Source organism: Mustela putorius, unplaced genomic scaffold, assembly GCF_011764305.1.
Source record: "Mustela putorius furo isolate JIRA1106 unplaced genomic scaffold, ASM1176430v1.1 tig00537335_pilon_pilon_pilon, whole genome shotgun sequence".
Lineage (NCBI taxonomy): Eukaryota > Metazoa > Chordata > Mammalia > Carnivora > Mustelidae > Mustela > Mustela putorius.
Window position 1 is genome coordinate 4728341 of NW_025422457.1, and position 23627 is coordinate 4751967.

At 35.8% G+C, this 23627-nt stretch overlaps 1 protein-coding gene across 5 annotated transcripts in view; it reads right to left on the reverse strand.

Moving 5' to 3' along the window:
* EDEM3 (ER degradation enhancing alpha-mannosidase like protein 3) overlaps positions 1-23627 on the reverse strand; it is a 78033-nt gene that overhangs the window by 27768 nt on the left and 26638 nt on the right. For all 5 annotated transcript variants that reach the window (XM_004767953.3, XM_004767952.3, XM_045074290.1 and 2 more), the window contains exons 6-13: positions 22746-22899; positions 16438-16572; positions 14037-14142; positions 8601-8698; positions 6857-6982; positions 6554-6637; positions 4853-4936; positions 4207-4331 (exon numbers count right to left, since the gene is read on the reverse strand). In XM_004767953.3, the coding sequence (XP_004768010.1) occupies positions 4207-4331; positions 4853-4936; positions 6554-6637; positions 6857-6982; positions 8601-8698; positions 14037-14142; positions 16438-16572; positions 22746-22899 (912 nt within the window). The remainder of the gene's footprint in view (positions 1-4206; positions 4332-4852; positions 4937-6553; positions 6638-6856; positions 6983-8600; positions 8699-14036; positions 14143-16437; positions 16573-22745; positions 22900-23627) is intronic.

The following is a 23627-nucleotide window of genomic DNA, read 5'->3' on the forward strand; positions in this document are numbered from 1 at the left end:
AGACAGAGTCAAGGTCAATGAACAAGTCTATACCAATTCCGATGTCCAAAGTACTATAGTATCTATCTTTTCCCCCAATGGAACAGTCTTGACTCGAAGCATATTCCAAGGGAATGAAAAACATCAGAGGGGCTGCCTACCACACAGGTACACTAAATCTTGTCAATAGTACCGACAAGATTTTTCCCATTGGCCTTCCAATGAAGGAGAGTTTTCCATTTCTTCTACAGAGAACCAACAGCAGGGAGGTAATGCAGATAAACTTTACCACTGAGAGCCATACAAGAATTCAATTAATATTAAGCTGGATAAAGTAAAACAATTTTGATGGAGTTCATTATGTAGCTATTTAAGTGATAAGCAAGAAGGCTTTAAAGGTAAAGGAAATCACTTACAAAAAAATTACAAGAAAAAAGTACAGCACAAAATCACAGGGACTACGATTATAACTTTGTAAATCTTTAAATACTTATCAAAAAGGGAACAGAGAAGAAACAAAGGGGATAAAAATATATGCGACTTTATAAATTATTTAATGTTACAATGTTTTAATTAACATTTTTTAAAAAGGCTTTAATAAAATTAAAAGTGGCAGAAAAAGAGCATAGCTGTTAGATGGAGTTATAGTAACATGGAATTTATCACATTTACTACCTCCCAAAGCAACTTGTAATTTACTGGACAGATAGCATAGTTTCACACCTCCAGCCAAGCACAAGTCCTGGCACACAGTAGGCACTCAATAAACATTTACTAAATCAAAAGCAAGTTTTAACAGTATTACTGAAGAATGAACTAGAGAGGCAATGGAACACAGAGGTAACGATTTGGGCTTTGGAAATAGAAGACTTTCCACCGACTAGCTGTAGAATCATAAGAATATTATAGAAGGACTGTGAGTTTCCGTTTATTTTTCTGGAAAGGACATAATAATGCATGTCTATGTCTAACACTGGGGTAAAGACTAAAAGAGATACTACACATTTATTATTTAGCACAGCACCCGGCATATGTAGGAGCTCAAAAACAGAGCTATCATTATTTTTCCTATACAAAATGTTTGTTTTAGAACATCTATAATCTTTCAAATTTTTTTGAACATTTTATATGTTAATCTTTTCAGAATAGATAAAACACTTCCTGTCAATCTGCAATATACTTATAATAATTTAACCTTCACTGGGGGATAGTTATTATCATGAGCAAATGCTACCTTGAGAACCACAGACTGATGAGCAGGGTGTTGATTTTTGGGCGAATTCTAGAACTTACTATGAAAGAGATGGTTAGCAAACACTTAGAATAGAGAAATGGTAAAATCACTACAGTACAAATTGGGTAAGGCTAGCAAACTGGGTATCATATCATATAATTTCATTTGTATTATAAAACCATAAATATATACATATATGTAATAAAACTATCTGGAAGACTGTTTATCAAATTGCCAACAGTAGTTATCTTAGGGCGGGCAAGCAGGGAAGTGTCTTAGGAAAGATTTTTGATATTCTTTTTGCCATTTATATTCTTTCAGTGATCATTAAGGAACATACAGATATTCCCATTTTGAAAATTGTATATGTGTATGCTCGTGAGCCAGGGGACAGCACTGACAGATCTGTAAGGGAATAAGCAACCAGATGCAAAAAACTTGCAACCTGAAAGCCCTCAAATGTCATACCACAAGGTATACTAGTCATGGTCCAAACCAGAATTCTTCCCCAACAATTTAGATGGCAACTTTTTAAGGTATGCCTATCGAAACTGCAGATCACTGGAAACAGGTAATTTAGGTAGTATCTTAGATGACTGAGATGAGATTCAAACTCCCTTTTAGGTCTAGAAACACACACACACACAACAACCCAACAAAATCAAATTTTGATAGGCTAAGGATAAAGTTCGAAGTTTACAACAACAACAACAAAAATCGCTTTCTTAAAAGCAGGTTGGGGAATACCCATTTGTCAGGCCACAATTAAGTAACTGAAGTGAACTGGCCACAAACTCACTGTGAGCTGAATATAATAAAGCTGCTCAAAATCTAAAGCTTCTCTGGTAACACAGAATGATGATTAGTAGTTCTCGACCTTTCGCTGGGCCAAATGCAGGAGAGGTACAATGTTGCCATGAGAAACAGTGAGTTGATGAAGCCCTGATCCTCAGCTGGATGGAGGACGAAAGCCCATCAGCTGCTCAGAAAATTAGCGACCTCACAACTGTTCTCGAACAGTGATGTTTTGCCAGGCACATCCTGAGGATGGCTAATTCTGGACATGATACTTTAAGAGATACTCTAGGGCGCCTGGGTGACTCAGTGGGTTGAGCCGCTGCCTTCGGCTCAGGTCATGATCTCAGGATCCTGGGATCGAGTCCCGCATCGGGCTCTCTGCTCAGCGGGGAGCCTGCTTCCTCCTCTCTCTCTCTGCCTGCCTCTCTGCCTACTTGTAACCTCTCTCTGTCAAATAAATAAATAAAAATCTTTAAAAAAAAAAAAAAAAGAGATACTCTACATACTGGAATATAATCAGACTGGGGCAAAGGCAGTGGTGAACGGTCTAGAAACAATGTCATATAAGGAATATTTACAGGTAAAAATAGGAGATTGCTAAATTTACAAAACTGGAACTCTCTACATAGAGTAAATCATGCCTTGCTCTGTAATTCCTCAACCTGTTACTCTTTTTTCAACTATAGCATAAATCACCTGGTTGTAATTGTATCTTTACATACTTATCTTCACTAACTACAAGTCAAGGGAGGGCAGGAATGGGTTCTAATTTCTCTTCCCATCCCCACAAGTAAGTGCAGTGCCTGGCATTCAGCAGGTGCTTAATTATTTTGTTCCTTGCATGAGCTGTCAGAATAGCACTGCGTTCAAGAGCCAATCTTCCTTGATAAGAATTCTAATTACTAATTGTGTGATCTTCGGTAAGTTCCCCAACCTTTCTGTGCCTTGGCTTCTTCACCTACACAATGAAGATTATAACAGAAATTACACATCAGAGGGTTGTTGTCAAGATCAAAGGAATTAAACAAAGCAGGGGCTTAATCAGAAGAGTGCCCAAAATGTAGACAGCAGTAAATAAATATTAAAAATAAATACACAGCTTGTTGGTATCTACATGCCTACTTCCAAAAACCTATCCATTTCTCACCAGCTACGATCAGGGAAGTAGGTCTCAAGCCTCATTAACTATTATCTAATTACTCTCGAGTGAAGGACTAAGGACAGCTCTGAGTAGATGATGAGGGCTGTGTCTCACCTGCCTCTACCCCTCTGCCTGAAATTCCTTTTACTACTGTTTTCTCATCCTTATCTTGAAGGATGATACAGAAGCCTCCAGAAACCCTCCAGGGACTGTCATATCCCAATCTTTAATACGTTTCATGGCACATTTACAAAGTAGTAGCATCTCTTTATCTGCCTATTCTCAGTGATTCAAAGATGGAAAAGACATGTCTTCTATCTTAAATCCTCAAAAACTAGTATAACTCTGGCACATAAAACACTTCATAAACACCTGTGGAATGAACATTTGGTAACCAAATCAACAAATGTTAGTGTTCATTAGAGATGTGCTGCTAGGTTCTGGATGGTTAAAATAACCAGATAAGTAATTCTGGAATAACTGTAATGTTAGTGAATATCACAGTAACCAAAGTATGCTTTTTACAGCTCGAGTATTTCATGCCATCCACATCTATCCGATATGTGATGAAAGAGAAATTGACAATGGTCTTCCCCAGCCCTTCAAATCGGCAACAGAATAAGAAAGAATACACACATTAACCAAGACATGCTTTGAGGAATTCTTGACTAGCAAAAATCATAATCCAGATCATTCGTCATCATCTTGATAATTTCAAACATTGTACATAATATAAAAACTATTAACACAGGACCCCCTCCCCGCATTCCTAATACTCCTAATACCAAGGTTCTGATATTTAACATTTATTTATTCATCTACTTAAAAATCATTTAAGCACCTACTATATGCCAGGCACTATGATAAAAATACAAACTGTTCAAACAATTTTAAATAAGCCCATTCAAGAGTTTAAAATATAAACACAATGAACTACCTTTTGCATCTTCAAAAACCTTTTGTAAAAGCATTAAGTGTATCTGAATTCTAAGAGTTGTATTTTGTGTTGTTTCAGAGTTACCCTGAGGAAAGGGGATGTTAGGAATTGTTTTACCTGTCCTCATGACTTCCAGTACGAACATCCTTCATGGCAGCAAATCCGCAAGGCACTCTAGCATATTTATTTAAATTTTCAATAAGTGTTTTCCCTACTTCAAGGTAGTAAGGATCTCCTGTAGCCTATTAAAAAGGAGAATATATGTATACATATATATAGCTTATATATTACCATATACCCACTCATTTATCAGGGATTTATTGAGTACCTACTAGGTGCTTAGGCATTGTATCAGGCACTGGAGTATATGTTACATAGAACTTAGCTCTGAAAATAAGCCAGGGATCTGCTTTATGGAATATCTTAAACACATAACTGGAAAGCTGTCCAATTACATTTCTCAGCCCTTTGATAAAATTTTCAAAGCCCAAAAAGGTAAGAGACATGCTTTAGAAAGCAGCTCTAAAATATAACATTTTTCTTTTTAGAAATGTTTATGTAAATATTTTGAAAAGACACAAAACTTAGGTGTCAATTCTTCTATCTTTCAATAATTATGGTCTAGATGAATGAAAACCATAACATATCCAATCATGATAACATTAAAACAAGGACTTTGAAAACCCAATAACTATTACAAGGTAGTGAGATATCCAACAGAGAATGGGGACTAAACAGCAAAAAGAGAGGTAAAAGAGCTTACTTTATATAAGAAGTAGGTACTTTCTGCAAATTCTGGTCTTAAAGGATGTTGAGCCCAATGTACCCTGAAATCTGTGGTAAATGCCTAGACAAAACAACATATAAACAGGTATAGAAATGTGATTAAAAAACAAACAACTGGTTCCAGAGTATACAGTATATAAGTTAGACTATAAGAAAATAAAATTAAAATATTGGTAACAATTTTCATCAATAAAATGAAAATATTCATTGCTTAAATCATAATTCATTTTTGCTAAAGTGCTATTTTTAGCAATTAAAGTATTTCTGTAAATGATCATTTTGGCTATTAGGAAGCTTAGAGAAAACTATGAAACTCAGTAATGCTACTAAATGGGTCTTTGTGTTTTCTTTTTCCTTATCTCCATTTTTTCCTCTTAATTATTATTATTTTTTTAAAGATTTTATTTATTTATTTGACAGAGAGAGATCACAAGTAGGCAGAGAGGCAGGCAGAGAGAGAGAAGGAAGCAGGCTCCCTGCTGAGCAGAGAGCCCGATGCAGGACTCGATCCCAGGACCCTGAGATCATGACCTGAGCGGAAGGCAGCAGCTTAACCCACTGAGCCACCCAGGCGCCCCATTTCCTCTTAATTATTAAGTCCCTTGTTCTATTTCTATTTTAGCATTTTAGTATATTCTTTCTTTTGTAACAACCTCAAATCCTCTGCAGAGTGAGACAAGGCATTATTTAAAAATAAAACTAGTCTCACTTGAAATTATTCACTAACAGAGCCAACTGGTTTAAAAAAAAAAAAAGATTAAAATAAAACCAAAACCTTTATGGGAACCAAATAAAACTTCATCTGTGATAAGATGTATTTAGTTGAACCTTGGTTTATTCTCAGTGGATATGAATTTTCTACAATGCATAGGCCTACTTACCTGAAGTCTAATAAAACTATACTTTCTCAAACAAACACTTACGGAAGCAATCTAGGGGCACCTGGGTGGCTCAGTGGGTTAAAGCCTCTGCTTCTGGGGGCACCTGGGTGGCTCAGTGGGTTAAACCGCTGCTTTCGGCTCGGGTCATGATCTCAGGGTCCTGGGATAGAGTCCCACATCGGGCTCGCTGCTCAGCAAGAAGCCTGCTTCCCTCTCTCTCTCTCTGCCTGCCTCTCTACCTACCTGTGATCTCTGTCAAATAAATAAATAAAATATTTTAAAAAAAAAAAAAAAAGCCTCTGCTTTTGGCTCAGGTCATGATCCCATGGTCCTGGGATTGAGCCCCGCATCAGGCTCTCTGCTCAGCGGGGAGCCTGCTTTTCCCCCCTCTCTCTCTGCCTGCCTCTCTGCCTACTTGTGATCTCTGTCTGTCAAATAAATAAATAAAATCTTTAAAAAAAAAAAATCTCTCTAGTTGGTGGGTATATGTAAAAGTTAGGACGAGAAAATATGTATGTAATGGCATAGATTAGGAAAGGCTTAGAAATACTACTTTGGGTTGTTTTCTTTTTCACAGAGGTCAGCATTACCTTAAATTAGACTTCTCTTAATACATGAGAAAAAGGAAAAACATATATAGTACTGTATAAACCAAAAACTACTTAATTAAATAAACTATTTAACCAGGAAAAATACAAATAGGAAAGAATAAACCAATCCTGAAAATAACATTTGCTATCTTTAAATTAGCAATTTATAATATATGTAAATTAGAATTCCAAAGATGATGTGCTTACCTCTGGTAGGAAATTATGTTTTTTTATCACCTGATATAACATTTCATGAGTTTCAATAGCAGGTCTAATATCCCCCTTTAAGACCTAGAAGTCAATAATAACAACAAAATTACCTAATAAAATAGGAGTTGACTTTATCTAGAGTCATTATATAAACAGAAAAATGTATATTAATTTTAAAATGTGACTCCATTTTGGTAACTCAATTTTAGAGATCACATATGCACTTAATTATTCTATGTTAATACTTTAAAAGCACAGGTTTTTTGGTGTGGGGTTTATTTGTTTGTTTGTTTGTTTTACCTGCAAACCTGGAAAAAAGGCAAGCAAAGCATCCATCCAAGTTCGAGCATTCAGCATTGGCTTGTGGATGTGTACATCAAGCAGAAGAGGTGGCTGGCTAATGTACCTCATTATGGCATCGTAGTGCTAGAAGATCACAGTATGTATTCATGAAAGTAGATGAAAAAAGATGTATTATTCTTAAAAACAGTAATTAAATCTCACTGTGAAGAAAGTTAACCTGAATTTATATATAAATACATTTACTTATAAGCTATGTAAATATTTAAATTATTCTATATGGAAATCTTTCTAAAATATAGTATATATACTCCCCTGTGTTAAATCTGATGCAGAATATTAAAGACTATAGTTGAATATTAAAGACTATAATTAATAAAGAATCTTCTGAGGGGAGATCCTATTGCTGTCTTGTGGGAATGGCCCATGGCTGTGGCCAAAGGATGCTCTTATGTCCTCTTGAAATATAGTTATAGGCTTCTGTATTACAGAATTAGTTGCATTTTTCTCCTGTGTATAGGAAGTTTGGTCCCTTCTCAGCTAATGTAATACTCTGGTGGAGCTCACCACTACTTAAATTAATGTATCTAATTACTGTTACCCCTCTTACAGTCTGCTATACTTTTATATTCTTAAAAACTCTTTTCCCCCTTCTTTTACCTTCTAGGTATTTCTCAGATTTGACAAAAACAGGTTGAGCTGTTAGTCAATACATGAGCCAATTAAGAAAAACCTATCCTGGTTCACTTAAAAAAAAAAATCTTGTTATAATCTAATAATATGTGATCTTTTTTTTTTTTTAAGTATTCAACTGGTAACTTATTAGGTCTCTTACTGGTTTTTCCTAACTCATCTATTATTTAATAAATATTATTGAGTATCTGCTAGATGCTAAGGCATTGTTCTAACACTTCAAATGCACTAGCTTATTTAATGCTTCCAATAACTCTATGATAATACTAATATTCCCATTTTGTGGATAAGGAACAGAATTAAATAGTGTAAAGTTACTTGCCCAAAGTCACAAAACCAGTGGTACACCAGGATTTAAACTCAAGTGGGACAAACTCTCCTACGTTAGCCACTATACCATACTGTCTCTCAGTAATGTGGGTGAACTGATGGGTGCACAAAGAAATTATAAATGATGTTGAAAAGAATACAGTGATATAGCTGATGAGTTTACTGTACTGATTTCAATTTGCTTCAGTTACAAAGGCAATCCGATCAGGTTCAGTAATCCATCCCCTTCTCCCCTAAAAATATGCCTGTGGTTCTGACCCAGACTTAAAAAGAGTTATTGACCTGCTTTTGAAATGAATACTAGTTTCCCTAAATCTCCAAAGCCCTGCATGCTTGGTGTGATCAAGGACTAGGCCAAATTTCCAAGATTTCAACAAGAACTGGAGTCCAAAGGAGAAAGATAACTAGTAATTTATTCCAATAAATTCACTTCCTTGTATAAAAGATTAGGTAAACTCAAATCTACTTATTTTATGACTTACTGGCAGAACTCAAAAACTTCTGAAAAGAGATGAAAATAAAATTACTTTGTAAACTAATTTTTGGAATGTATGTAGCTTTGTCCTGCCCTTGTCCAACATCATCAGGGAATACTGACAAAAAAACCAATACACATTTTAAAAAGATTGTTTCTCCAACTGTCACTCAGTTCAGTTTCTATCAAAATCTGGCACTCAAATAAAATTGGCTCTAAAGTTACTATAAAATTAGATCAACTTACTGTATTAAATCTTTCCAGAAAACTGTCATCTCCAAGCAAGACATAGGCTTTCAATAGATATTCATAATAGGAATCAATCCCTGCTCCAACTCCACTATCTATGAAAAAAATACATATAAACATGGTTTTTATTAAACAAGTCTTAAAACCTCTTGACAGAGTACAAGTGAGGATAGGAATACACTAAGAATGAAACGTCAGTGGCGCCTGGGTGGCTCAGTGGGTGAAGCCTCTGCCTTCAGCTTGGGTCATGATCTCAGCATCCTGGGATGGAGCCCTGAGTCAAGCTCTCTGCTCAGCGGGGAGCCTACTTCCCCCCACCTCTCTGCTGCCTCTCTGCCTACTTGTGATCTCTATCAAATAAACTAATTAAAAAAAAAAAAAGAATGAAACGTCAGTCTAAACATAAAACTATTTAAAAGTTCAACATTTATAGAAATATTAACCCAACTATATGAATAACAATGGTTCCTTGCTGATATCTGTATATTTACAAAAAAAGAATCTTACTTTGCAAAACTCGTTACATAAGTCTTATTTAAAAGCAGGAGATAGTAGTTCTAAGAAGTTTTTCAAAGTTCATTTTCTCAGTGAGAAACTCCAAAAAGGAAACATTAGAGAGGACCATTATACGTTTTAAAAAACATTTAGATCCTTAATCAGTAAGACATCAATCTTTAAAGTTAGAGTAGATATGAAATCAAGACTGCTGCTGTTTGGAGGGTCCAATTTTAATTGCTGCGACTTCCTCCAAGATCATCACCGAGAACCAAAGGAAACCGTAAGAAGCCTGGCAGCATGGGCAGGGCAGGTAGGGAAAGGGTGGTTTTGGCCTGGAGCAGAAGGCAGCTGGACATGACTAAGAAAGAATCAAATAGGAGGGAAACTGCTAGAGCTTTGCTCTTGCTTCTCCCAAACCACTATCTTAAGACACACCTCCTCCTCCACTTGCTACAACTCAGGTCTCCTCAGGTCTCCTCAGGAGTAAAATCAAGACAGCACTGAAACCCTGCCTAAGGAATTGAACAAAAGAGGTGGGAACTAATTTTAGACATTCTTTCCCCTACCTTTCCTGGTGATTTCTGAGGTTGGTGCGTTTACAATTTAAATTACAACTACAATTACAATCTTAGAAATCCCTATACCCAGGGACCATGCAGCATCAATGAAATCAGACTCTCCTGGGGTCCAAGCATTGATATATTTTTTAAAAATTCTTAGAATTCATCCCTAAGATCACTGGGGATGACAGGGATTGGAATCTGACCTTCTCACAGAATAGGTGAAAAAGGAACATAAACTTATATGCCAAAAACATTTAAGCAGCATGACTTACTAAAAATAAAAAGAAGGTGCTGGAATGAGAATTTATCAGAAGAAGAAATAACAAAACAGGCACACTTACTTTAAATGATTTAATTTTAAAATTAGCCTAGTAGACATACTAAAGATAGGGAAGATACTAACAATATAAAAAAATAAGAAAAAAAATTTCAAGTAAGCTCTCCATCTTACATGGGGACTGAACTCATGCTCTATCAACTGAGCCAGCCAGGTGCCACACAAGAAAAATGTTTTAACCAGGCATAAATATACAGAATAAAAAATGAAACAGTTAAAACAATAAAGCAGATGGGACATATAGCAGAAAGGGTGAGGCTGAGGCAGAGATCAGCAAATTGGAAGATCACATGTGGCAATCTTCCAGAAGAAAGGAAGGCAGAAGGAAAAAAAAAGAAAATATAAAGATAAGATATATGGAGCAGAGAAACAGAATTGATTTAGATAATAGGAAGTATAAAAAGAGAGATTAATAAAAATGAAAAGAATATCTAAAAAAATAAGACCAGTTTTCAGCAATTAAAAACAAAGATTTTAAGGAGAAAGGACCCACAGAATATCCAAAGGAGAGCTAAAGGAAAGTCTACACCTAAAATTACAGACACATTTTTAGAAATTTCTCTTTGCTTTTAATATTCCTAGTCTTCCAAAGAGGAAGAATAGATCACACACATAAGGGCATAAAAATCAGAATATTTCTCATTTTTTAATAGGATGTATGAAGACAACAGAATTGTATTTTCAAAGACTTGAAGGAAAAGAACTTAAATAGAAAATTTTATAAATATCCAAACGAACACTCAAATATGAAAGCATAATAAAATTGTTGGATATAAAAGGCCTCAGAACTATTACAAGCTACTGAAAACAAGGATAAATAAGTAGGAAGGAAGACAAATCTACCAGATGTTGTTAGCAATAAATACACAAGGTACAAGTGACCAAATACCTTGACAGTTTGGTTTTTTACCTTTAAAGAAAGGAAAAGAGGGCTACGCTAAGACCAAAAGGAAAAAGAACATATTCACAGTGAATAAAAACTAAATAACTACATAATATTAACAAAACGAGGGGTGGAGGTTGGGGTGACAAGAGGTAGGAGAAGATGCCTAAGTTCATTTCTTACTAGAAGGTAAATAGAGGTTTCATTTAATAACAAAAGGATTAAAGAGAAAACAGGAAAGGTAGAACACACTGAAATTACAAATAAGATAGTATAAGTCCAAATATATTAAAAATAGAAGTAAATAGAAATACATAAAAAAATAGAAGTAAAAATAGAAGTAAATGTAAATGGACTGAAATCACCAATTTAAAGACAAAGACTGACAAGTTGGCTTTTTAAAACAATCCATAAATTTCATTAAGAGTTACACTCAGCATGAGCACTTGAAAGACTGAAAATAAAAGGACAGAAAACTTATCAGGCAATTAAGCAAAATAAAGCTGATGTAGCTGTATTACTACCAGATTAGACTGTAAGACAAGGAATATTATTAGAGATGATCACTACATAATGAAGAAATACTTTAAATCATTTGTGTGTTTAAAACAAAAGACACAAAAATATTTCTCTCAACTAAGAAGAGAGAGCTATTTTAAATGAATGTACCTAATAAAACAGACTAATGCACCCAAAAATATATACAAAGCAAAACAAAACTACAAGGAGATATTAATAAGTCCACTACCACTGTCAGAAATTTTATCTACCTTTCTTAATTCTTAGTAGGACAAGCAAACAGAAAATCAGCAAATTGACACATACAGAACTCTATATCCAAGAATGAGAAAATACACACTTTTAAAGTGCATGCAAAATGTTCATAAAAACCAGTCATGTTTGGGGCACCTGGGTAGCTCAGTTGGTTAGGCACATCCAACTCTGGTTTTAGCTCAGGTCACGTCCTGAGATCGTCCCCTGCACCAGGTTCTGCAATGCGCCTGGAAGCCTGCCAGAGTCTCACTTTCCCTTCTCCCCTCCCTTTGCCCCTCCCCCTACCCCATTCATGCAACCTTTCTCTCTCTCTCTCTCTATCTGGAGAAAGGAAAAAGAAAAACAAAAAAACCTGGCCATGTTCTAGGCCAAAAAGAAAACGTCAATAAATTTTAATGGATAGTTATCATATAAATCAATATCATATAGGTATCAACAGTATTTTTTTAAAAGTACAACTGAACAGAAAATGGAAAAAATACAAAAACATCAATATTAAAAAAAGGGAAACCTATAGAAAAATTCTACTCTTCCATACATAACCAAGAAATACTCTTGGAGAAATATATAAATATTCATGGCACTACTTTTCATAAGAGTAAAATCCAGGAAACAATCTAAATGCCTAGACTGTGACTGATTCATCCAATAAAATATTATACAGCAGTCAAAAAAAAAACCAACTACACCTTCATGCAACATTATACATGAATCTTAGCAATATATTATGTGAAAAAAGTCTCAAATGCATGATGTGATATGATTTTATAAGGGTTTTTTTTTTTTTTTAAAGATTTTATTTATTTATTTGACAGAGAGAGATCACAAGCAGGCAGAGAGGCAGGCAGAGAGAGAGGAGGAAGCAGGCTCCCTGCTGAGCAGAGAGCCCGACGTGGGACTCGATCCCAGCACCCTGAGATCATGACCTGAGCCGAAGGCAGCGGCTTAACCCACTGAGCCACCCAGGCGCCCTGATTTTATAAGGTTTAAAACAAAAAATTCTTTTTAAGAATACATACTGATGCAATAAAACTTTATTAAAAGCAAATGATCAGTAGAAGATAAGAATGCTATTTCAATTAGAGAAGGCAGAGGTATGGGACTGCAGAAGTGGAGTCAAGGATCATACGCACAAGTGTTTGTCATCAAGTGTCCACTTGTGGGTCCTTATTACCTTATTAAAAACGATTAAATAGGGGCACCTGGGCAGCTCAGTGGGTTAAGCCTCTGCCTTCACCACAGGTCATGATCTCAGGGTCCTGGGACTGAGCCCTGCATTGAGCTCTCTGCTCAGCGGGGAGCCTGCTTCTCCCCCACTCTCTCTGCCTGCCTCTCTGCCTACTTGTGATCTGTCTGTCAAATAAAATCTAAAAAAAAAAAAAAAGGATTAAGTAAAATGGGCCATGCATAGACCAATGATGAGTGTGTCATCATCACTGATTAGGATTAGGATTAGGACAAGGATTAGGATTAATTTAAAATGAATTCTGACTAATTAATTTGTACCTGAGTTCCAAGCAGATTAAAAAACAGAAAAGAAATGGTAGAATTCTGAAACCAGAATTCTGATTAGTTTCAAGAACCATCTACATAAAATTTGAAAAAAACCTTACATAATACTAAATAGACAAAAAATAAGATAATCTTACTAAGAATAAATATTCTAGTATATTTCCATTCACCTATGCTCTATAAGGGTGTCTTATAAAGATAAAATTATATTCTTTACATAATTCTATATCCTGTTTGTTCATGTAACATTTGTCTCATGATTCCAATTCATTTCAATAACATCTAGTGACAACATTATTAAATATAGATTTCTACTTAATGTGAGACAACTGAGGTATTCTGATTCTTTAGTTCTCAAGAAAACTAGTTCTAGGGACGCCTGGGTGGCTCAGTTAGTTGAACGACTGCCTTCGGCTCAGGTCATGATCCCGGAGTCCCAGGATCGAATCCCACATCGGGCTCCCAGCTCCATGGGGAGTCTGCTTCTCCCTCTGACCTTCTCCTTGCTCATGCTCTCTCTCACTGTCTCTCTCTCTCAAATAAATAAATAAAATCTTTAAAAAAAAGAAAAGAAAGAAAACTAGTTCTAGTGTTTCATCCATATCATATCTATAATGCTGTATCAATTAAGGTATGAAATAAAACAGTAAGTCCATCTAGAATAAATGTGCTATTTTTGGATCCCAAAGAAGAAAATCAGGTTAAATTAAAATTTCAGCAATCCGGTGAAAAACTATGCTTTATACTGTCCCAAAGATTATTTTAACAAATGAAAATCCTTTCTTCCCCATTCAGAGTATGTGAAGGCTTGATTTAAAAAGCCCAACTTACATGAAAAAAAAAGAGAGAGCGCCCAACTTACATACCTTTTCTTACCCAATCTCCAGTATGAATATTTATAGTCACACCCACTAAATTACTACTTCGTTGTCTTTTTTCCCAGAGAAAATCAAGAGCTTTTCTTGCGTATTCCTATAATTAAAAAAAAGAAAAAAGGATACTAGAAGAACTGCATGTCTCTGGCAAACAGGAAACAAAGAAACAAAAGTCAAAGGCTCATAGAATAGTTTAAGGATTACATAAAATTCCTATGATAATCATTTATAATATACATTAAATTTCCTTATAAGTCAATCTTGGCTCTTTTTCAGCCAATCAAGCCCAGTTAAAAAGAATGAGTCTAAAAATACTATTTAGTGGCAGTGATCTCAGTTTGAGACCTTCATGTTCGTCTAGATTAGTAGTACAAGTTCACATTCATATACATGTATTAGAAAATTATATTAATTGCGGCCATAATTAAATGCACTTCTTAAAATAATTTCTATCACTTAAATACAAAGTGAAAATCTCCTCACAGACTCTTACTTAGAGAATTCCAAAGTTGGTATGTCATCTCTGAAACACAAACAGGCATTTCAAGAACCCACTTTTTACACAGCATACAAGTTTGTTAGTGAAGAGTAAATAAATTCACTAGTATTCATTTGCCAATACCAAACATAACCTTATGACACCATTTCTCTTCTTTTTCACTTATTTTTATCCATTGGCCACGAAATTAAAATAGTTTCTGATCAAATTCTTAGGTCTGGATAAAAAGAGGTTATAAAACATAAAAGCATAAGACATGTGCAGCAGAGTTTCTAAGTTAAACTTAATTTCGGAATGTGAATCTACTTAGCATTGGAGAAGTACTTCTACAGAGAAGCACTTCTACAAAAGAAAAAAAAAATCATTAAACCAATTTGCCACTCTGCATATTTAAGAACAGGGTATAAAATAGTCTTCGCTCTTAAGTCAATTTATTTATGCTGACTTTTTTAAACAAAGCAGACTATGGCTTTAATTAAATGCTATTAATTTCAGAGCCAGAAAGTTTCATAAAGATTATATTTCCCTGTTCCTATCTTACAGCTAAGAAAACAGGCCCAGTGAAATCAAAGATTTAACCGAAGTTTAAAACTGAATTACAGAACAATATGAGAATTCAGAGCTCTTTATATATTAGATCAAAAGTCATTTTGCCAGATAGTATTTTAGGCATTATGAAGCCATATAGTCACTATCACAATTACTCAACTCTTGTCACTTCAGCACAGATGCAGTCATAGATACAAATAAATAAATAAGCATGGATGTGTTTCAATAAAACTTTATTCACAAAAATAGGCATTGGCTAGATCTGGCCCCGTGGCTGTTGTTTGCCAACCCTGTATTTGATCGATGCTGTCAAATGCATCGTGTTGCTTCTCTTAAAATAAATTACTGTATATTCATGAAGTTAAAAACATCATAATTTCCAAATAGATTTATTCATAAGTACAAAATAGACCAGTGGAAAGAGTATGGGCTTTGAATTTAGAAAGGCTTGGATTCTAATTTCAATTCTACTCATTCATCCATAGCTGTGCATCTTATACTCTTCGAGTTTCACTTTCCTAACCTATAAATGCATCAGTATCTCAGAGTTTGTAGTTCAAATTAGACTGTGCAAAAGTGACTATACTTTTCAATAAAAGGAAAATACATCAGCAAAGTACAGAATAAAATCAAACCAAACGTGATAAATCTGTCCTTGACACTCTGAACATACAGATACACAAAGACCACTTGACTTGTTTTACTTACACTCAGATCCAATGTCTCTAATGCTAATATATATTCCCTAGTTTTGCTTGCTATATGTGTGCCATTTGCTGAATTTTTAAAAATTTTCCCAAGTCATATTTTTAAAAAGAGGGTGTTTTGTGATACTACTCCACACAATAATTTGCCTAAACATATAGATAAAATTAAAGTGTGAGACATAGCTAGTCTATAACAAATTACTTGGGGAATATTAAGTCTTTTGGATAAAAAATAACATTAACCTTGGAGGTAAACAAACTTACAGATATGACTATCAAGACAAGTGCAAAAATTATACTGTTTCAGCGAGGTTCTCAGATATGCAACAGATCATCTAGAAGTATAACAAATAAAACAGTTTGTCATGTAAGACATCTGTGATATCAACTTCATATAATATGGCTAGATATCTCCTAAGAATAAACCTAAACATTTATAGTTTGTGAAAAATGCAGTTGTATTAACTCACAATGACTTCTAGGTTTTTGACAAAAACCGTATAATGGAATCTAAACAAAAGTGTATAAAATGATAGCAATCCTCTAACTGATAATCCTCATACTTGAACAATGAAAAAAAAGATATAAAGTTAGTTACGCCCAATACCCAAGAGATCAAAGACTATGAAAAGCAAACCTCAAATATTGTTGCTCCTGTGAATCGACTTAAAGCCGCAAACTCAAGGATCAAGGTACCTGCACAAGCTGTACAGGTATCTGTCTCAGTTCCAGTCCGAGCTTCTGGTTTTCTGATACCAAACTTTAAATTAATCTAAATAAAACCAGAAGATTATCATTAGCAACTATGAACAGGAAATGGCTTCTGGATAAGAGATTACTTTTCAATCAAGATTCTTCATCAAATCATCATAAAATATCTCAACACTGAAATCTGATGATCTTTGTGACTTTCCAATTTAACATCTAGAGAAGAGTATTCTACACATATAATATTCATGGGGTAAGAAAGTTTTCATTGATTTCCTTCCTTAATGAGACCAAAATTCAGTACCTATATAAGAATTACATAGGGGGGTGCCTGGGTGGCTCAGCGGGTTAAAGACTCTGCCTTCAGCTCGGGTCATGATCCCAGTGTCCTGGGATCGAGCCCCACATCAGGCTCTCTGCTCAGCAGGGAGACTGCTTCCTCTTCTCTCTCTCTCTCTGCCTGCCTCTCTGCCTACTTGTGATCTCAGTCTGTCAAATAAATAAATAAAATCTTAAAAAAAAAAAAAAGAATTACATAGGGAAAATACCTAGTTCTATATCAATTTTATTCTCTGAACAGTCTGAAACTAGACTAGCTCTAAAAGAAATTTGAGAATTTATGAAAAACCAGTACTATATTAGTCCTTCACAGCAAAAAAAACAAAAAAACAAAAAAAACACTGATTAAGTTATGGTATGTATTCAAAAGGAGATTAAAATTTTGTTTACAGCTTTTAAAAGTTTTAAAATGTAGAGTATATTGCCTTGCTGACAGGCTATCAAGCAACACAGAAAATTTTTTCAAAAGAGTATTTTCTTAATAATTCAAAGACAGCCAAATTACATTATAAACCTAGATTAACCAGAAACAAACTGACCAGAAACTGATTAAAACTTGAATGGTCTTCTGCAGTCTAAATAAATATAAAAAAGAGCAAGCATACAGCAAGGATTTCATATAACAATAAACAAAAACATCAAATACAAATGTTTCCAGATCAGTTATTATTCAGACTCTGTAAGGAGAAGTTCAAATAAATTCATATTTCAACTTATCTGCAGAAATCAAGTGCTGGGTAAGCCTATTACCTTAATAGCGCCCAACTGACTCTAGGAAGCAAGGAGACAGGGATAATACCCACTTACCACCAACAGACAAACAACAAAAGTGAAATGTACATGAGACATGAGGAGTGGATTGTTGCACTGGCTGTTTACCTCACTTTCCAAAATGTCACTTGAGGCATACAAATGCTATACAAATGGAACTAACAACAAATGCTAAGATCTAAAACTCAGAAGAAATCTCACAGATATTTGATAAAATATCACTGGATTGGGAATAGCTGAGAGCTAACAATAGCAAAGTCCAGGGAAGTGGTCATAAGAAAGCAAAGGCAAGACAGAAAACATTTATATTCCATTTTTAGTATCTCTTCTCTTAACAAAAAAAAAAAGGAAATACTTTGACACACTGAAGTTCTGTACGTCAAAAATATTTAAGATGGTTGTATATTGCATTATAGTCATTACTGTCCCAAGATGGTTGGTACTAATGATATAAAAGGTTTATTTCTTAATATAACTATCTCTAGTATCATATCATTTCCATCTCCTATGCTGAAGATCCGCATTATTAAACAACTTACAAATGCAAAACCTCCAGAGGGCACCACGGTTTTTATAAGACAAGGAAAAAGGGCTGAGTGCTTATGTTAATCCTCTTGTTGAGTTTTGCTCTAGAGGCTGCTGAGATAAGCTGCAGTCCTCCTGACTAGATCTCAGAAGACCAGTGTAGAGGGCGCAGGTAGGAGCATCTGTTTAGTCACGTGCAAGTTAGAAACAAGGAGGTTATTGCCCTTTACTTGAAAGGCTTCAGACAAAAAGGGTTAAAAATATAATAAAGGTTTTTTACTTAGAAGGAAATCTGGAAGCTGCTTTCTCCCTCCTGGTCCTATGTTCCTGGGAATCACAAAGTAGTCCTTGAAAGGAACATTTTTTTTTTTATTGAAAGGTAGAAGTTTAAATTACCTACACTAAATTTATCTAGGCTATATATTTGCTATACCCTAAAGACCCCTAAAGTACAAAATCAAAATGGAACTGCCATTAACCCTATGTTTTATGGATATAATCATCTACCTGACCTTAGAAATGAGGTCTTAAATGAAAAACTGGCAAAGTACTTTTAATTAACTTTGAGGAAATGGCATCACAAAGTGTCGACTGCCTCTAGGGTTTATAGGGAGATGTAACAAATGACCATTAACCAATAAAATATAATTTCTGTCCAGCAAATTCTTGAGTTAAAAGCAATAATGCAATACTCTTAATTATGTATGCATACCTAAGAAACACTGTACACATTTTCATGAGTAAAAGCTCGTAAGTCTGGAAAGGCAAGGAAGACAGTTTCTATCAGCAGTCCTCTTCTAAAAGGAAATTTTTATAATTTTCTTGATACTTCAGAGAATAAGAAAACAATACATTTTCTTTATTTTACTCGAATACTCTTAGTAGCTATTGTTTTAATTCCTCTTCTATTTCTCGTGTTATGACAAAAGTGAAGAAATGCTAGATTGCCCCAAATGTAGCACTTCCTATTAAAACAAAAACTAAAAGTATTTACTAAAAGTAAATACAAGGGGCGCCTGGGTGGCTCAGTGGGTCAAAGACTCTGCCTTCAGCTCAGGTCATGATCCCAGGGTCCTGGGATTGAGCCCCGAATTGGGCTCTCTGCTCAGCAAGGAGCCTGCTTCTTCCTCTCTCTCTGCCTGCCTCTCTGCCTACTTGTGATCTCTGTCTGTCAAATAAATAAATTAAAAAAAAAAAAATCTTAAAAATAAAAAGTAAATTCAATTAAAAAATACCTGGGTTATTTGAAATAACTTTGTTTTTAATTTTAATATGCTAAGAAAATAAAAAGATCAACAAACAAGTTTACCCACACCAAAAAGCAAAGAAATTCCAATTAAAACAAGACTGCATTTCTTCTCATCCAATTGGGAAAATAATAACAATACACACTGTTGGCAACAGTACAACGACACATACACTTTTATAAAACACTATAAAAGTGTTTTATAGTTATAGTCTAACTATAAAAGTGGAACTCTTCTGCAGAGCAACTGGGCAAGAAGTACCCAAAGCCTTAAAAAACATTCCCTATTTGGGGCGCCTGGGTGGCTCAGTGGGTTAAGCCTCTGCCTTCGGCTCAGGTTGTGATCTCGGAGTCCTGGAATCGAGCCCCGAGTCGGGCTCTCTGCTCAGTGGGAAGCCTGCTTCCCCCTTGCCTCTCTGCCTACTTGTGATCTCTTTTGCTCTGTCAAATAAATCTTTAAAAAAAAAAATTCCCTATTTCTGGGACTTACTATTTCCTCTTCTAGTAACTTATCCTATGGAAGAAGTAAAGAGATCTGTACAAAGATGTTTGCAGAAGAGCTATTCAAAATATCAAAAGTGAGAAATTTAGATAAGAGATTTAATAGTCTGTTTCTCTAAACAAACAAAATAAGTGTTGGTCACGATCCACTAAACTGGTGGGTAAAGTATTATGCCTCCAGTTTGAAAAGCACTGCTCTACATTATGCTCTCTAGTCAAAGGTTTCTTGATGGTGAAAGTGAGTCTTACTTGATTTATATTGGGAGAAAAAAGTTATTCCAGGTAATAGAGATGAAAGGCCTAACAGCATGGAAATAGAAAAAAACAAAAAACAAAGGAAAAGATGACCTTAGGTGGTTGGGGGGAGGACACTATTAGATTTTTCTGGCTGAAATGGAACACTCATTTCATTGGGGTATGAGGTTCTGAGAGCATGTCAGAAAGTCTATTGCCAAACCATAATAATAATAAATTCTGAATTCTCATAATAAATTCTGAAAGTTAAAAGATACTCTGTACAGGGGAGCCTGGGTGGCTCAAGATGTTAAAGCCTCTGCCTTTGGCTCAGGTCATGATCCCGGGGTCCTGGGATTGAGCCCCGCATCAGGCTCTCTGCTCAGCAGGGAGTACCTGCTTCCCTTCTTGTCTCTCTGCCTGCCTCTCTGCCTACTTGTGATCTCTGTCGGTCAAATAAATAAATAAAATCTTAACAAAAAAAAGATACTCTGTACAATCACAAGTAGGCAGAGCAGCAGACAGAGAGAGGGGGAAGCAGGCTCCCCGATGAGCAGAGAGCCCAATGCGGGGCTTCATCCCAGGACTCTGAGATCATCACCCGAGCTGAAGGCAGAGGCCCAACCCACTGAGGCACCCAGGTGCCCCCGTTTTGAGATACTGGGTTGGTAGTACAAGAAAGCCGGCTGCAGAGTCAACTGAGGGAGTTTTGTATTCCCCCCGAGAAAATGTTATATTAAGCAAAGGGGAAAAAGCCAATGAATAGGAAAAGAACTTTATATGTTGGTTTATTTCTTTATTATTTTTTTAAATTTTATTTATTTATTTGAGAGAGAGAGCATGAGCAGGGTGAGGGGCAGAGGGAGAAGCAGACTCCCTGCTGAGCAGGGAGCAGGGCTTCATCCCTGGACTCCAGGATTTCCGGATCATGACCTTAGTCAAAAGCAGCTGCTTGGGGCACCTGGGTGGCTCAGTGGGTTAAGCCTCTGCCTTCGGCTCAGGTCATGATCTCAGGGTCCTGGGATCGAGCCCCACATGGTGCTCTCTGCTAAGCAGGGAGCCTGCTTCCCTTCCTCTCTGCCTACTTGTGATCTCTCTCTCTCTCTCTCTCTCGGTCAAATAAATAAATAAAATCTTTAAAAATAAATAAATAAATAAATAAATAAATAAATAAAATCTTTAAAAAAAAAAAAAAAAGGGTGCCTGGGTGGCTCAGTGGGTTAAGCCGCTGCCTTCAGCTCAGGTCATGATCTCAGAGTCCTGGGATCGAGTCCCGCATCGGGCTCTCTGCTCAGCAGGGAGCCTGCTTCCTCCTCTCTCTCTCTCTCTGCCTGCCTCTCTGCCTACTTGTGATCTCTGTCAAATAAATAAATAAAATCTTTAAAAAAAAAAAAGCAGCTGCTTAACTAACTGAGCCACCCAAGCCCCCCTGACTTATTTCTTTATTAATGCTATTGGTCTCTCCCTCCTGTCCAAGTTAGACACCTCAGTCATTACTAAGTTGTGTATAATTCCTAAACTACTGTACATACCCATCTTATTCCTATTTTACTCTTTTCCCTCTGGCTTATTCTTTAGAGACTTAAAAAATTAATCTTACCGGGCGCCTGGATTAAAGCCTCTGCCTTCAGCTCAGGTCATGATCCCAGGGTCCCGGGATAGAGCCCCACTTCCGGGCTCTCTGCTCAGCAGGGAGCCTGCTTCCCCCTCTCACTCTGCCTGCCTCTCTGCCTACTTGTGATCTCTCTTTGTCAAATAAATAAATAAAATCTTAAAAAAAAAAATCTCAAAATGAATGCTTCCTGTGTTTTCACCTAGTTGGAACCCTTCCCTACCCTTTATTCTCTCACATTACATCCTTTAAGGGTCTGTTTGCCTCTAATTCTTCAATTGTTTTCTAAAACACCTCCTTTTGTCTTAGGTGTTTTCTTAAGTATCTAAATCTCATCATCCCAAAGCTACAACTGTGTGGTTCCTCCAGAGTCTCTGAACCCCCTCCTTCCCACTGCTCTACTTCCTCATTCCCTTCTTTCTTTAAATTTAAATTTATTTTTTTAAGATTTTGTTTCTTTATTTGAAAGAGAAAGAGATCACAAGTAGGCAGAGAGGCAGGCAGTGAGAGAGAGGAGGAAGCAGGCTTCCCACTGAACAGAGAGCCTGATGCAGGGCTCAATCCCAGGACCCTAGGATCATGACCTGAGCCGAAGGCTGAAGTTTAACCCACTGAGCCACGCAGGCGCCCCTCCTCATTCCCCTCTGTCTTATATTCTCTCCATATCCTCTCTTCCGGGGAGCCAACACCCACTCTCACTGTTTCAAATGTATCTTCCGCACAAATAATTCTGTGCCCAAATTCTAGTCTGGCATCTGTTTCTTCCTTCTTTGCAGCATAATCTAATCTATGGTTACATGGTGACACATAAAAGCCTTAAATGAATCTAAACTCTCATATCACTCAAATGCAAAACTGAAATGTCAATATAAATGTTTTATATAGCTATCAAGTATTTTTCTTCAGCCTTAAGCACATGACGAATAATGGCTCCAATTACAAAAATTCATTTCTTTTAAGACCATAAAGGAAGAATATAAGGGCTGCCATATTTTTCAGAATTACTTACTCTTGGATAAGGAAGGCCACTGGTAGTATTGAAAGCTGGTAAAAGTTTGTAACCCAATTGCTTGGCCATTTGGAGAAGTTCATCATTGTACCACTGCATGTACTCCCCTTTTTCTTTCAGCATGATTGCCAATGAGTGTCCACCCAAAAGACCCCTACAAGCACAGAGATGAAACATTATCCACTTCTTACAGATACTTAAAAGTCACCACCTAAAAAGATGTGGGTACCTTGTTATCGACAATTTAGCACACATAAGGAAAGACCTCAGAACATTTTCTTTTTTACACCTAACTCTGGCCGTTCATTTTATGACAAAACACAGATAAAACAAGAAAGTTTTAAATGTTCTATCTGCTGAAGTATTTGGCATTCTCAAATACCTTAAAATTTCTTAAAATAAAGAAGACCCTTAAAAACAAAAGACTTGACAACTTTTGATTCTACCAACTTTAAAATTTAACTTAATGATATCATCACATAACCTTTAACTCTTACAGTATAGCATTAAAAAACCCTCCCCAATTCTGTACTAAATATAATAGATTAACAAACTCTGTGAAAAGCTACATAAATATTTCCTAAACTGACTTACTTTACCTGTCAAAAGGAAATGTGTTACAACATACAAGTAACCATTAAATATAAAAATTTAATAATGCTGAAACTTGAATTAATAAATCCTGTAATTCAATATTTTTAAATGTTCTAAAAACATTTTAGATTGTTGAGTTGAGTGATAGTATTATACATTTAATTTCATTTGGCCCGAAGGGTTATTGGCTAAGATTAGCAAACTACAGAAACTAGTGAAAAACCTGAGCTATAGCTAATATGCAAATGTTCAACCTCTAATCCTTTTTTAATGGGGGGGGGGGGAGTC